The 16,404-nt window shown below is 37.8% G+C and overlaps 1 protein-coding gene and 1 long non-coding RNA gene across 7 annotated transcripts in view; one reads left to right on the forward strand and one right to left on the reverse strand.

The window, feature by feature from the left end:
* Nucleotides 1–7,237, forward strand: part of LOC125174893 (uncharacterized) — an 89,781-nt gene extending 82,544 nt beyond the window's left edge. Inside the window, exon 2 of the long non-coding RNA XR_007155595.1 lies at nucleotides 3,307–7,237. This is a non-coding gene — a long non-coding RNA (uncharacterized LOC125174893). The remainder of the gene's footprint in view (nucleotides 1–3,306) is intronic.
* RBMS3 (RNA binding motif single stranded interacting protein 3) overlaps nucleotides 1–16,404 on the reverse strand; it is a 727,926-nt gene that overhangs the window by 60,940 nt on the left and 650,582 nt on the right. For 4 of the 6 annotated variants that reach the window (XM_047874915.1, XM_047874913.1, XM_047874916.1 and 1 more), the window contains exons 11-12: nucleotides 12,436–12,546; nucleotides 4,969–5,016 (exon numbers count right to left, since the gene is read on the reverse strand). In XM_047874915.1, the coding sequence (XP_047730871.1) occupies nucleotides 4,969–5,016; nucleotides 12,436–12,546 (159 nt within the window). The remainder of the gene's footprint in view (nucleotides 1–4,968; nucleotides 5,017–12,435; nucleotides 12,547–16,404) is intronic. The other 2 variants (XM_047874917.1, XM_047874918.1) reach the window with 1 other exon arrangement.

The raw sequence follows: 16,404 nt of genomic DNA on the forward strand, positions 1-16,404 counted from the left end.
CCTGGATTAATCCACCTGTCTGCCTTCCTGGCCACTGATCACCACAGTGGAAAATCAAACATCCTCACAGATTGGCATCACAAAAATCCATAATCTTTAGCTTCTGATGAACTTACGGTACTGCCCCTCAAACTTTGTATGTGTTGGTAATTGGCTTTCTTACTCCACAGTTTTCCAAATCTCTCTTCTCTTAGATCCTTTCCCATGCCATTTCCCACCTGCTCTCAGAAGATGTCACTTAATACTTCACATCCTAATAGTATTTATCTCATGAAAAGTCATTTCATTTCCTATTCCTACTTTTACGGACTTATAGGCACAAACATCGTGCCTTCCTCCCGCCCTCCCACATTCCCACAAGAGATGTCTGCCTTCCTCATTGACCTAGTTCTATCACTCCTGCCTTTTATGAATTACATCTTCAGACTTTAGAATGCTTTCCTGGCTTCTTTCTGTCATGACCAAATATTTCCCACCTGAAAGAATCTTAAAAAATCAGTACATCAATCAATTCCATTCTCCATTTGTTTGGTTTTATCTTCTCTACTCTTTTTCAAAGCCAAATCTGTTCAGTTTCTGGCACTTGCTACATCTACTTCCTTTAAGGATATTCACTATCTCTGCCCTTCCCCTTACCACCACCCCATTAAGTGCTCTCTATGTAACTACATCCAATGACTTCTTTTAAGGACTCATCTTACTGCACAGTCCTCTCTTGAAAAACTTTCAACTTGGGGCGCCTGGGTGGCTTGGTCGGTTAAGCGTCCAACTTCGGCTCAGGTCATGATCTCACGGTCCGTGGGTTCGAGCCCCATGTCGGGCTCTGTGCCGACAGCTCAGAGTCTGGAGCCTGTTTCAGATTCTGTGTCTCCCTCTCTCTGTGACCCTCCCCTGTTCATGCTCTCTCTCTGTCTCAAAAATAAATAAACGTTAAAAAAAAAAAAGAAAAAAAAACTTTCAACTTGCTTTGGCTTCGTTTGAAACCTTATAATCTTGGTTTTCCTTCTGTGTCTGTACTTGTCTTTCCCAATCTTTATTTTAGGCTCCTTTTTTCTGCACGCTTTGTATTTTCAAGGATCTGCCTACTTCTCTTCATTCTAAGCACATTCTCTGGGTGACGTGACTTAATTCCATGGTTAACTTTAAAAATCATCTCTAGCTAAGAGGTGTCTTCTAAGCTCCAGACACACATATCCAAATATTCATTGATTATTTCCATTTGGATGCCTCATAGACCTCTCAAGCTCAACATGTACTACATTGAACTTGGCTTCTTTCCTGCAAAACTTGATCATCTGTCCTCTGGTTCAGATCTCAGCAAATGATACCTCAGGCCATTGAGTTGCCAGGAACTTAAGGAACTACCTCAACTCTTGTCTATCCTTCTATTCTGACAGCCAGTCAGTTCATATGTCACAAGTTTGTTAACAATCCATTCTCATCTCCACAGCTTGAGCACGTGCTAATTTCATTTCATACTTGGGTTCTTGAGTTCTGATCCCCTTTTCTAGTTTTGTGTCTCTTAAATGCATTCACCACACTGTATCTAGGTGGTCATGTCAGTCTCCAACTTAACACCTTTTAGTATTTATTGCCATCAGGATGCAGCTCAAGTAACCATATCTGTTGATTTTGCTCCCATCTTATTTCTCCAGGCTTGTATTCTCTATTCCCCATCTCTCTTTGTGTCTCTGCCCCAGTGGACCATCTCTAGTTCCTTGAATTTGCCCTACCCTGCTAACCATAAGCCTTTGTATATGCTGCCCCCTTGGTCTGAAGCTTTTCTTCTCCAACTTATTTTTTACTTGGATAATCCCCACGTATTCTTATGTCTCCACTTAGAGGTTTCTTCTCCTTTTCCTGAATTCTCTACGGTATGTTGATGTTTCTCTTTGTGCCACCACAATACCTTGTAACAAGAATGATTAATATACTTGTTGCTAATAACATTTGAACACTTATTTTATGCCAGCATCTGTTCTCAGTGGGCTATGTGTCTTAACATCTGTAATGCTCACAATAACCTTATGAGGTAATTGTTTTTATTTCTTCAGATAAGTGATATAAGCTACAGAGAAGTAATTTTCACAAGGTTGTACAACTAGTGACATATGTAGATTTTTAACTCAGGCACCTTATTGAAGAATTTACAAACTTAAACATATTTGTCTATATAGAAACAATTTTGAACTGTATTGTAATCATCTGTTTGTACCTAAATTCCTAATTCAACCCTAGGATCTTAGAAGGAAGCTGTATCCCTAGCCCCCACCACAATGATGGCCACATAGTATGCTCCCGGTAAATATTATTTGAATAAATAAAAGAACAAGGTGACCTGTGACTCAAAAAGAGTCCTTGCCTAAAATCAGATTTACCCTGACCTAGCCTATTCATCCCCAAAATGCCAGGTAACTGACTACCAGAAAATCACCCTACATATTTTTGTCTCCAAGACTTTACATATCCTGTCCTGTTCCCTTTGTGTGCCTTTCCCACTCTTGTTCAACTGCTCAAGTCCTATTTGCCCTTCCCAATCCAGCTCAGAATTCACCTTATTCCTGATCTTCTTTTTAGATTCTAGATTTTGGCTCCTTCATACTTTACACATTGAAACATCACAAGCAATGACAACCACCATAACAGCAATATTACATTAGACCATGATTTTTTTTTTTTTTTACCATTGGTCCATTTTCTAGTCATCTTTGTATCCAGGTGTAGTGTTTAGCACTCAGAAGGTGTTCAATAAGTGTTTGATACTCGGTTGACTAAATGATATTAGGTTGGGTTATGTCTCTGTAGATCACGAAGCAGATGCCTTGAACTCAGATACATTATGGCAGTTGAGTCAGCTCTGGCACCTGCCAAAGAACCGATTATTTGAATTGTCCAAAATGGGCATATTGGGAGATATGAGAGGAAACTGTTACAACACCTCTGTCTGTTTTATGTGACTGGTTTGGTCAATGGTTGGACAAAGGATACACTATTTTTCAAAAGTCATTCAAGTTATGCCCACTGGATAACTGACAAACTCTTGGAAGGGAAGTCTCTTTTTATTTAGCTGTAGACCAAAGATGCCAAAGATGTCCATGCAAATTGGTAAAATGTCAAACCACCACTCCAAACTTGTAAGGGGGAAGTGACTGTAACACTCCCCACTCCCCATGTTATTATTTTCTATTACGTCTATATTAGTCTCTTCCTTCATGCTCTACAGCTGAAATGTCATCATTTTTTTTATTCTAATGATATCATATTTGGCTTTGCTAACTATTCTGTTATTGTTTTTCTGTTCCTTAGGCACACACAAAATTGCCAGATGAAGTTTCTCCAAGCACTACTTTGATCAAGTTATTTCTCTGCTGAAGAACTTTCAGTGGTACTTGTCTATGGAGTTACGTGGGAGCTCCAAGCAGCCGGGTGTCCTGCCTCAACTGATCTGTGTAAGAGCCTGACCGATGGCTGATACCTAGGAAGCGCTCTTGATGTTTCCTTTTTGTTGTTGTTGTTCACTTAGTTCTTGAAAGTGAAATCAGGAAACTTAATTGAAGGAAGTTCCAATTTGTGTCTTTCACCAAGATGAATATTAGAGAATTATCAAGAGTGGAAGCCACATGTTAAATAAAGACTCTATGCATTGAACAAAGTATCTTCTCAGGGATCCCATATCCTAAATGAAATAGGCACATTAAGATATGACAGGTAATACACTTTGGGAAAGATAAGTGATATTTAATTAATGACAATTTGTAGAGATCTTCAAGAGAAGCAAAGTGACTTTACAGCTGAAAGCTAACTCGTTGTTTCTCCATTGGATTTCTGAGATGAGTATTCAGCCATGAGCATAATTAAACAAGTCCACAAGACATGAGAAATGGATTACCCTTCAGATTCTGGGTCAGGCAAACCAGGTGGTCAAGAACACAGTGTTCTCTGCTTGAAAACTACTGTTCGGTTGCCAGACTTCACTGCCCTTTGGGCTCTTTCGTTCTATTTCTGGCCTTCGTCTCTTGCTCTGTCACACCAATGCCCTTCTTGGTTTAGATTTTATGTCCTCATCATCTAACACATCAAAGGATCAAAGAGTTCAAATCTCCTTAGGCTGCCAGTATTTTATTTAGTTAAAAAAATAAACAAAAATGAAAAATTATGCCCATTTTCCTCTTTGCAAGAAACCAAAATTCAAAATTAAGGCGAAAGCACAGAGGAGGAATCTGTACAGTTCAAAACAAAAAACGAACCTCTTCATATACATATACCCTCTTACAAACTGGACCGCTGAATTTTATGAAACAATTTAAATATTGCTAATTAAAATCCTCAAGATGCTAACGCATTCTCAAATCAACCTCTGCCACTTTGTTGTACGGATACAACATTGGCAGATTCTCTTTCAATATCCAAAATACCATTTTTGGAACAAACTTGACCTTTTGATTCATTCAACAAACAATTATATTAAGCACCTACTATGTGTCAGACACTATGCTGGGTGCCGAGCAAGCAAAATGGAATGACTTTCTGATTTCAGCAGAATTCTGGTCTCTAAAGCAGTGCTTCTCAAACTATTTTTTATTAAGCTGTGCCCTCTTTTGATAAACATGAATATCCTTTCCCCACTTCCCAGAAATTGTGACGAACCCTCCTAACAGTGAGAATCACTGATACACAGAACATAGACTCTATTTTCTGTGTATTCTTCACAGACCAAATATCTTTGAGCTTTTACTTTTTATTTTAAAAACAACATACTTATTTTCCATATACAAAACTGGATTGGAATAGTAAAGGTACTTTTTTCTGAACCACATAAACTACCCCACTCTCAATCCCAGAGCTAAAATTTAAATTCCTTGTACCCAGCCCTATTGAGAATCACTGCTTTAAAGAGTTTTGGAGAAAACCAGGCAACCTCCATCTCTCCCCTCCAATCAAATCTTAAAGGAATTAGAATTTTCCTACCTGACACAACAGCTGGTGGAGTATCATAATCCTGTCTTGGGACTGAATCTTTGAATGAAAAGAGCATGAGAGAGAATGCAATGAAGTACAAAAGAAAATAAAATAGAATCTTAGCTCTAAAACGTGGAAGTGCCCACTGTATGTCATATGATTGCCTAAGCCCCCTGCCTTGAAACACTCAACTAGGGACTATGATCCCTAGTTTATAGTTGATACAATGGTCCCCAGTACTGTCACATGGTACCTGTTGTTAGGCCCCGTTGTGACCTGCCAGAGCAGTACATGCTATCCTAGAACGCTGTCAGCTTCCTCAGTGCGTCATCATTTGGGCCCCTCCATTGGGAAATCAATGTGGCATTTTTACCCTCTCTGGTTGACACAAATGTTCTACAAAGGAGCCCATCTGGAAGGGGCCCAGAGCACAATGTGAAACGAAGTTCAGGAGAACAAAAGAACTGAAATTTTAAAAGAGATAAGTGAAAAATTTGTAGACTCCCACACTCTATGGAGACTGATGCACTTTGAGACTAGGATTTTGTTAGTAATCACTCAGCTCTGGCTCTGATACCAGTGGCTGTTGGACAAGGCCAAGGAGCTTCGTGTGCTGCAATCGTGAGAGCAGAGATAAATAGAAAAGAATCCATTCAGCAGATGATTGCCATCTTTTTCCAAAGTGTCATAGCATTGGAAGTGGCAAATAGTAGGGAAAGGTTAACTTAAACTACATCGCATCCATGTCAGACTTGCAGGTTATATGAAGCCAAATACATCTGTGTTTTGAAGATGAAACTTTGGCTTAACACAATTCTTTAAACCAAGCATCTTAAAAAAGGTAAGTGGGACATGGCTTATGGCCCAAGGCCCCCCTTCTAAAAATGGCCCCAACTCCCCTTAGAGAGGTAAACTGTGTAAAAGGGATCAGGTAGTGCTCATATTCAAATAAACTTCTAGAACATGATTAAATAAAATACATGCTCTTGTGTGACCCTTATTCTATTCACATAACCAGTATTCATTGCATTTTTAAAAACTAAAACCTCAAACTTTATTTTCCTATCTTTCCCCATTTTATCTCCTTGCCACAAAAGGATGATGATAATCCCCCTTTCAAAAGCAAATGGCATGTGAGAAGATACAATAAAACTTGGACATTGCAAGGCACTTTGGACCAGCAAAATCCAACATGGATCAAAGATTCAAATGCAAATAAACCTTGGGCATGAGTTACTTTGTGTCTCAAAACAGGTATGTGAATGTGAGTTGATCATAATAATCTCCAAATCTGGAATAAGCAGAATCATATTGAAAGGGCCTTCAAATATTTTATTCATAGTGGTAGTATTTCCTAATACCTTTAAAAAAAAACTGTAATCACACATTATTACTACGAACTAAAAAAAGTTGATTTAAAGACCATGTCACTAGTCATTTCCCAAGAATATATTTTTAACATTTAAAAATAAATCATAAAAGTAAATCATGCTCATTGTTGAATACTTGGAGAATGTAGAAAAGTAAAATGATTAAAATAGAAATGATCTCTAATCCCATTATCCAGAAATAGCCACACTTATTTTATATTTCTTACAGCCTTATTTCATAAATATTTTGTTCATAGTTGATACTCCACACGTGAAAATTTACATCCTGCTCTTGGACTTAAGATTATAAATAATACTTTTCCCATCTTAAACTCCTATAACTTCATGCTGCCTCACATTCTGGTTCATGGATGGATTATGATTTATTTAATCATTCTACTTCTTAGACATTATAAAGAACACTGGGCCAGATACTTCTTAGGTGTAAAGGCTTTTCTGTTATTTTAGAGCATTTCCATAGGATACCTTCTCAAAACTGTAACTGTGTGGTGAGTCGGCAGAGCTGTTTTGAGGTGTCTTGACTGTCCACTTTGCTGTTCAACAGACACTTTTACAAATTTAGATTTCTATCATCACACCATCAGTGATTGAGAATGTTCATTTCCTCACACCTTCATCAGCAATATGTTTTATCTTGGTAACATCATTTAACGGGTTATGTGTATGGGTCCATTTGAATATTTGATTAACTCACTGTGTCTTTAATTACTATTTTTTCATATGCTTTTTGGCATCCTGTTTCTTCCTTCATTACCCTATTCATGTTATTTGGCATTTTATCTATTGGGGCTTTGTATTCTGTTGCTAATGTATTTGAATTCAGAATCCATTTTTTATAAATAGTAAAAGCTTAATATTTGCAAATAAACTTTCACAGTATTTGACCTTCACTGAATGCGTATTTATTGTTTCTAAGACTACCATTAGAGTGCATCTATCATATGCTAAGACTAAAACAAATTTTTAAAACCACTTGCTTTTATCTGTATTTTCTTTCTTGTATCTGACCATTTTTTAATTAATCGATACTTTCCCGGCAAGTATACTCACTACCACTTATGAATTTATAATACTATTTCCTAATTCTGAGCCCACCTAATAGCGTGTGTTGCTTTTTATCACTGTCAGCCTTAATACTCCTGTTCATAGCTAGTACTTAAAGAAAGACAATCTCTAAGCAAAATTAATAATTCAGGATTTTCACCTGAGACCATTAGAATTTGACAGCAGTAAGAATGAAATGGTGTGACTGAAAAATGTAGAGAACTATGGTGAATAATGGACTACAATTAGAAGATTATCTTTGTGAGTGGCTATGGTGACACCATGGGAAACCAGTGACCTCACAAATCACCAGTGGTTTGGAGAGCACAAACACAACTGCAGATAAGGAGCCTGCAGAACAAAAACTTTTTACTTCTCTGAATAGATTCTGGTGACATTGGAAGCCACTGGTGACCACCAACTGAACAAATGAAAAGGAGATAAGAAACTTGTAAAACAAGATTGTCATGCAATTTGGAGGTTCTCATAACACAGCAAAATCCCCAGTGGTTTCTGCGAAAGCTCACAATAGACTGATAAGAAGTTATGGATAACAGTGCTTTGGTTCTATAGAGGGAATCCTGTGACAAAAAATAAACAAAAGCAGAAAAGCTAGAGAATTCTTCAAGGTCATCAGAGCCTTGGATAAAAGTTACACTGCTTGCATACAATTCGTTTCTTTAAAGGCCTGCAGATTCTGTCTAGCTTAAAAATGGGTAGAGAGCCATTTGAGGTGGCAAATGGTAGAGATAAGTTAAATAAACTACATGGTATCCATTTTAAAATTGGGGGTGATGGGGGAGTCAAGTATATCGAATTTTATGAAGGTAAAGAAAGAGGCTTTGGCTTAATATACTCCTTTACCTCAGGGATCTCAGAAAAGTGGAACATGACCTATGGCCTAAGGCTCCCACAACTGCTCACACCTTGTTTTGCAGAGTTTCAGTGAGCTCAGAACATCTGAAAGACTCTGAAAAGTTACAGGTAGGACAGAAACATTGGTCAGATAATCTTAGATTGCTTGTGGCAACATGGTAGAAAATGGATTGGAGCAAACTAGGGAGGTAGAGACTCCACAAATGTGGGGGAGCGGATGTATTTGACAAACGTCTATGGGACAGAACTGGTGGATCTTTAAAAGTTGTAAATGGTGGTGAGGGAAAAGGAAAGAACCTAGACTGAGTCCTAAGTACAGCGTTTGACTGCCTGGGTCATGGGATTAGCTTGAGAAGGAATAAGGAGCAGAAACCCATAAAAGGAAGAGGGTCAGTGGAAAGGAAGTTCAGGGAAACTCATGAAATTAGTTTGGGTTGTACCGACTTTGAGATGTCAGAAGGAGATTTACGTGGAGATATTTAGCAAGTTGTTGGTTAAATGATTTTAAAAGTCTAAGATGAGGTTAGCATTGAGGACTCAGATTTAGGGATTTTCAGCATAGAAGGCAGAGTTCAAAACCAAGAGGGTGGATGAGCTTGCTTAAGGAAATCATGTTTGAATGAGAAGTTAAAAATGAAACCCTGGCTCAGCATCTTGTGAAAGAAAAGAAGAAGCAATGGCCAGAGATGTCAGAGAGAATGAGGAAAACAGTGGGCAGAAGTCACAAACTAAGAGGACTTAGGACGAACTGGTCTGATATTCAAATATAGGGAGATTTTCTGTTAAAATGCAAATAATTAGCTTAATCTTAAAAAACTGGAAGGTGAGGCCACCTTCGGTCCTTATGTCCATGTAGCAATAACTGTCTAGAGTTGAGCAGGGGCTGCCCTTTAGGACAAGGCATCTGTGTCCCAGGCTGCCAAGGTACCCCCTCTCCCTACGACTGACTCCTCTAATACTCAGGAAGAGATGATGTTATCATTGCATGAAAATATCTCTAATTTAAAATATACTCTCCAATATAATGTGTATTTATATTGCATGACTATGGCTGTGACAAGAAGTATAGACCAAATTTGATTATATATTTCTAGGGTTTCTTGCTTGAACTTAGTCAACTTTATTCATTCATGTGACCTAGTTGGTTTCTCTGGACTTTTGGGTTTACAACCCTGAAAGAATTAGAAGCTAAGGAATAGAAACTCGAAAGAACTAAGTGGTGCCAAATGAAATAGAGCAGGCCAGAGAGTTGTTCTATGGCCTTGGTGGTGTTCTACCCCCTTCTGGTGACTTGGACTAAATTCCCACGTTATGAAGCCACCGGAGATAGTGGGGTAAAGGCAGCTCATTTGATAAGCATCTAGTGGGTATCACACTGTATTAGGTATATTACATATATCATCCCACTTAATGCTCACAACACCACTGCGATGTAAATACTATTTTCCCCCTTGACAAAAGAGGAAATAAAAGTTCAGAGAGGTTAAGAAACCTAACATGCATAGCTAATAAGGGGCAGAGCCAGGCTTTGAACTCAAGTTTACCTCCAATGCCCACTGTTCTTTCCGTAACACCAGCCTACCTTCCGAGCAGTAGATAAAACAATTGAAAAGATGCAGTAAGGTGGAGAAATTTGACTAAAAGAACCAATTAAAAAAAAAAAGAATCAATTTCAATTGCATAATATCCACTACAAATGCCAATCAAAAATTCAGATGAAAGGAATCTACGACAGCATATCCAAGTATAAGACTGATAGTTTGAGAAAAGAGTATAACAGTATTCTGGACACTAAACATCAACAGAATAGTAATGTTTTCTCTCTGCTTTTCCAGAGCCTTATGGAATTTTAACCCTTGACAAAATATCTGTTTACACAAAGTTTATGATGTACCTAAGCATGATTTAATATAAACGTGAAGGGGGCAAAGAACGAGATAAAAAACAAAACTAGAAGAAATGTAGTGTTCAAAATAAGCCACCTGCTTAAAACTTCTGCTCTCGAAGAAAGGGAGGGGGTATATATTATTATTAAGTAATTTGGCTATTACTAGCTGGGTAAAAATTATGATCTCATATGAATGTGTTCTTGTTGAAAATGCTCAAATACGAATCATACTTAATATATGTTATTGAATCAGCAACTATTGTAATTCTGAATCTATTCTACATATTTTACCTTATTTTTCAATTCTCTAAAAGATTCAGTCATATTCTCAATTAACGTAGCTCTTATATTTTTTCTAGTTGGCAAATTTGAACTTCAGCAACTCAGCTGGTTTTGCTTTTAATTCAAATGAGTAGGGTTTATACAGTGTTTGTGTACTTTGTGTTATAATTCACTCTTTTACCAGACCCGAGACTGTCGTTCAATATAGTAAGAGTGCATTACTTCACTTGTTCAGAATTTATGCTTTCAAGGAGAGGAAGGCTGATATGAAGGGAAGTCAACAGGGCGGACACGATAAACTTCAGTTTCTCCCAATAAACTTGGAAATTGCTTTGTTAGTAAATGAGCCAAGTGAGTACAAATAACACTTACACCTTACTAAAAAATATCTACCTGATGAAAATTAGCTGTACGACAATGTAGAGTTAAATGTAGTCTCAGACATGACATTTGAAAGCCTAGGTCAGAGACCTGAGAAATTATTAGATCCAACGACTGCCTTCAGACAGGTAAGGTATCATCAACTGCTTTTTAGAAGTTCAGCAGCTGAAGTCTTCAAGATAGGTACTTTGTTTACGCTAATAAAACTGAATGTCTTTATTGAAATAATGTGACTCTTTCCTTTAGGTATATGGACTTTCTTCCTATTTAGAGCAAATTTTTGTGGGCTCAGTGGACATGTCAGAAACTTCTTACATTCCAAAAAGCCTATGAGTCAACACATCTATGTGACAAGGAAGCCATTGCTTTAAGGTACCATTTCCCAAATATGGCCAGTGTACATAGATATTTGGAGATGAGGCCAGCATAACTGAGAAGAGTCACAGAAGTGGTGACTAGAAGACATGGGCTTAAAGCCACTGAGGCACATAGTCAAAGAGCCCCCATATATCACTATGTTCAGTACTTTAGCCAGATGGAGAGGGAAATTGAGACTGGAAGAGATTATTTCCCCGAAGACAGAGTGAGAGAACAGTGCTCAATCGAGGTTTGAATTCAGTACTCCCAAATCCTGGTCCAGCGCTCTTTCTATCATAATTAAGCTGCCTCAATGACAAAAAAAAAAAAAAAAGATTAAAAATATTTCTACATCTTTAAAAAATGAAGAAATTATCTGCACTAACGGTTGTACAAAATAAACCAATAGTGTCACATGAGAGATTGACTTTGATGTTTTCCATTATTATCTAAAACGATATTTAACCAAATTGTAAGTATTCCAGGTTGTATTAGACATTTTCCCTCTTCGCCATTCGGGGAGTTGCCTTTGAACAGATTTTTAAAAATCAAATAAAATTTTGTTTATTATTTCAAATGCCTGGTTGATATAAATCAAGGCTGTAATAAGCATTTTTTATATACTTTAGTTCCCTAAGGAAAATAATGGGTAGTCAAAAATATCCAAACCTATTAAAAAAGATCAAGAACAGTAGAATCCCTTCTTTTTTGTCAACATCATGTATGTCTACATATTCAAAACAAAGATAAAAGAACTGGATCGTGTCAAGTTCTCAATTACTTTTCATTGATTTAAACACTGAAAGTAAATTAACAAGCTCTATGTATTAGTCATAGTCAAGGTTGGCCCCTGACTTATGAATGACCGGGGAGTAATACATTAGCTGAAGTGGTAAGCATCTGGGAAAAGAAAACCAGGCTCAAGTGTATTATGTTACAAGTTCTAGATTTGCAGGTGCATTACACAGAGACACCTTTCCACAGACAGACATTATGCCTGGTACACTGTGTCATATGAACACGAAGTAACTCAAATTTCAATGCAACACAGTGGAAACTTCAGCCTTGTCAACATGAATGAATGTGTCCCTACGCTGAATACGCATGCACCAGGCAGCTTATTCATAATGGAACCTGAAATGTGTGTCAGTCAATGGCACGGAGCCAGTGTTACCGATAATGCCAGTAACAACAGACAGCATTGCGTCTTATTGAAGAAGTCCAAGAAAACAAAACAAAACCAACTCTTCCACTCACCGTTCCTGTTGTGCCCAATGAAAGATGATTCATCTGTTGTGTCAGGGGGCCCATCATGTTTGCTGCCTGCATTGACATAGGATGGTCCATTGTCGGCGTAATCACAGCACCCTACAAGCACACACAATGTCCATCTGAAAACAGGTTCCACAAGGAAGGAAACTTAAAAAAAAAATGAACACAGTGAACTGTCTCAACATCAAATGCGCTTGCTTTTTAATGAAAAGGCTAAGCTCAAGCATGTATGATTTTTACATCCACCCGTGCCAGTTTGTGCTTGTCTAAATAGACAGCACTACTGACCTCTTTTTCCTCACATCTGTATGTGTCTAAAATATTTATCATTTACAATTCTAACACTGAATATAGAATGTTACAAGATACCATATGCATCTTCTTTCATTGTTCTAAATACAAACTTCTCTAACTGAAAAATATTAATACTATGGAGATTATCTAGTTTCTCTTGATACTGACTAAGAGTAACTTTTGGCTGATGCCTTTATCCATGATTTATATGGTTAACTATTGATCACCTCTATCCAATCTACTATCAGGAGAATAATGCTGGCTCAGATGAGTCTCTTGACTGGATCTCTTTGAAAGACAGATTAAAATCTAACATAAATGATATAAAAATTAGACCGACTATTTTCCATGTTTTTTCCTCCTAATCTTTGACCTACTTTCTATCTGTGCTTTTGAAACAAGACAGAATACTGAACTCTGTTAAATGCTGGTCAAATGCAAGGCTGCTAAAATATTAGTGGAAAAGACAGGTCAAGCTTTTCATAAGGTGTTAGGAAAGGCCTACTTCTAGAATATGCTTTTTGATTTATTATAACTTGGGAATGCAAAAAGTAACAGACATTTTTAAAAACTTGTGTTCGTATACAAAGTTGCACGTAGATAGTAGAGCAAAGGGCAAGCCCTTTCCTTTCTTCATCCTATTTACTCTACCTTAATTGACTAGCCTGGAGAACAAAACAACATATATTTTTTTTAATTGAAAAGCTAGGGCTGGATAGAATCTTTGGGATTTCAAAGCTGTATTTTAAAGATGGTAATACAGATAGAAGCTCATGGTATGGCAACTCATTTAAACACCTAGTGGTAACAAAATGATTATGTATCTGAATGCTATTTTTTTTTCTGTAAACATTTTTCTCACTATGTGACGTTTCTCCCCCCATATAAGTGAACATTTTGAAGAACTAAAACGAGGACAGATTCACGTAGATGGCAGGATCTCAGTTCCCAAATTACCCACAAGCAAATGTTTCTTAGGACGTTTCCTCAGGATGATCAATTCCTCATGGTATGTATTATCCAAATCTAATTTCCTGACTGTATCTGTTAAAAGATCAGGTTCTCACTCATCCTTCCTTTAGGGGCTCCCCTTCGTTAATATGGAGGGAGGACAGAAATTGAGCCAAATAGTTGGAAATGCTTGATTTTCAGAGCCAACATCATTTACAAGGACATGTGCACACGAGCTAGCATCAATCAGAAAAAATATATGTTATTTTATAGGTCTGTAGCTTATAAATACGCATCCTGTTCATTTTTGTTGTTTTGTTTTGGTGTATCCATGAACTGTCATTCATCAGTACGCTTCTTGAATTGAGACATAATAAGATAAGCTTTTACTTAATTTTTCTTTTTCTTCCTGCTGCCTGAATTTCTTTAAACAAAACCACCTTACTTTTTCCTTAGAAAACAACAACACCACCAAAAATTCTGGCCCTTATTTCCGGTATTTGTTGTGCTAGACCAGCAGTAAACACTTTAAGAAGAACCTGCTCCTTCTTAAATCACTTAGGGATAAACTATAGAAAAACCTCAGAGCAAAGACAAAGTCCTAGAGCATTGTTTTTCAAGCAAGAAGTGGCATTTTTCACAACATTCTAATCCTTAGCAGGTGCAAGACTTCAATACTGTTCCCGAGCTTGAAACTTAGACTACCTTCTTAGAATTTTGCCCCTAGAAGTTCCAGCAGCTAAACTGCCACCAGCCCAGAAACCCCTCAATTGTCATCAGCTTGCTGTAGCTACATAAGGATTGTTCATCATAAATCAGAGATAAAGAACAAATTGTGTTTGGCGGAAAAACTTCCTTCTCTGTGCCCTAGAGGTGACCTCATTCTCCAGTGGGGCAAGAGGTAGACTTTAGTCTTCGTTTGGGAGGCAGTATGCAAATGAGATATGTGAGCATATGACAGAGGAGTCAAAATCCACGCATGGAAAGAATACAAGGACTGAACTGCCTGCATTTGGAATTAATTTAGGAAGGATTGTCTGGACTCCTCAGAATCCTTTCTCATCAAGTGTTTGGGGACTCATTTGATTACAGATGACACAGAGTGAGTGTTGCTTCTGTGGACAAACCAGAAACTGACAATCAAAGGGAAGAGTAGGAAGAGATTTCTCATAATTTGGAATTGTAAATAGCAGCAGTAGGCATAAAGTGGAAAACAATTAAGGGGAACATTCCTTTCCTAACCAGGCCATTTATTGCAAATAAATGAACAATAAAATAAGGATTCTTGGGGAAGGACATGTATGAACATGCATTCTTGTTCATATTCAGTAAACATGTTCAATGAAGAAAGGATTCCTGCAAATTATTAAGAACATAGATTCCTTAACAGTTTCAAAAAGAAATTTACAATCAGTGGGTAAATCAGAAGTAGGAGACAGGAACCCCTTGGAGAGACTTTACTGGGGACAGACAACTTAGAGGGTTTGAAGTACAGGTTATCTGTAATCAAGACAGGGGTCTGTCAGCCACTTTGCTCATCAGAGATTACAGAATCTCCTCTGTGTTGTGCAGGGCATTAAACAAAAGAAAACAAAACAAAACAAGGAAGAGAGAAAGAAAAAAGAACAAAAAACCCTTACGTTTCTTAAGGCAAAGCTAGTGCCCCCAACCGTAACTTTGCCTCATTGAATATACTGTCACATCCATTCTTATCCAATGCATTTAAGCCATAGATTGAAGAGGGTTTTGTGACAGATGTTGCCAACACATTAAGAGTAATTTCGTTTACTCCAAATGTATAGAATGTGCTATCTGACAGAGTTCACTTGGCAAATGGCAAAGCAAGAGGAAACAGATTTTTCATTTTAGCATCTCCGGATGTCTGGGTTTGTTCAATGTTTAAGCTGCAGAGAAAAATACTGTAACGTGCTATAATTCCACTAAAAAGCACAATGACCAAACAGCTGATGGGAATGTCTGGTCTACTGTAGCCAGTGTCTCTGTAAAAACAAAGCTGTTCACACTCAAGAGATGTGGGGCGGATCTGGTCGCCCTAGTTCTGAAATAAACAATTTCAGCAGTAATTCGGACAAAGTTCCCAAAGATCATTGATGTAGAGTAAACGTATCTGAACTGAGGCCAGAAAAGCATCCGTGTTGTGAACCTTCCGCCAATAGTTTAAGGAAATGTTAAGTCTCGGAGAGTTCATGAGTATTTGAATTTCTCAACTGAATTACAGGATCGGTGTGAAATCAGGGGAAACATGTGCAAGCTCTCCCCCCTCAAGAGCACACACAGTGGGCTATACTCAGGGCAGAACATAGAGGGCAAGGAGAAGAGTTACCTCTACGAATACACCTGTGAGTGTTAGTGTTGTAGACCAGTGCCACGTCAAGGGTGATCCGTGGCCTGGCAGCACGACCAGACCGAGAATTGGAATTAGAATCTCTGAGCTTTCGGGTCTTGAAATCTGTGTTTCCATAAGCTTTCCAGTGGCTTCTGGTGTCCCCTGAAATTTGAGAAGTGTGCTCTTGCCTATAAACTGCTACTGTATAGGCCGATGTCATAGATACAATGTAAAACGTGGTTTTATTTTATTTATACTGTTACCCGATTATTTGCTTGATACCAATGTTGCGATAGGGCATGATTATAGCCATAATAACATTATATCTTACTTAAAAATGCAAAAAGGTCAAGCCCGAATTT

This window comes from Prionailurus viverrinus, chromosome C2 (assembly GCF_022837055.1).
Source record: "Prionailurus viverrinus isolate Anna chromosome C2, UM_Priviv_1.0, whole genome shotgun sequence".
In the NCBI taxonomy this organism is placed as follows: domain Eukaryota; kingdom Metazoa; phylum Chordata; class Mammalia; order Carnivora; family Felidae; genus Prionailurus; species Prionailurus viverrinus.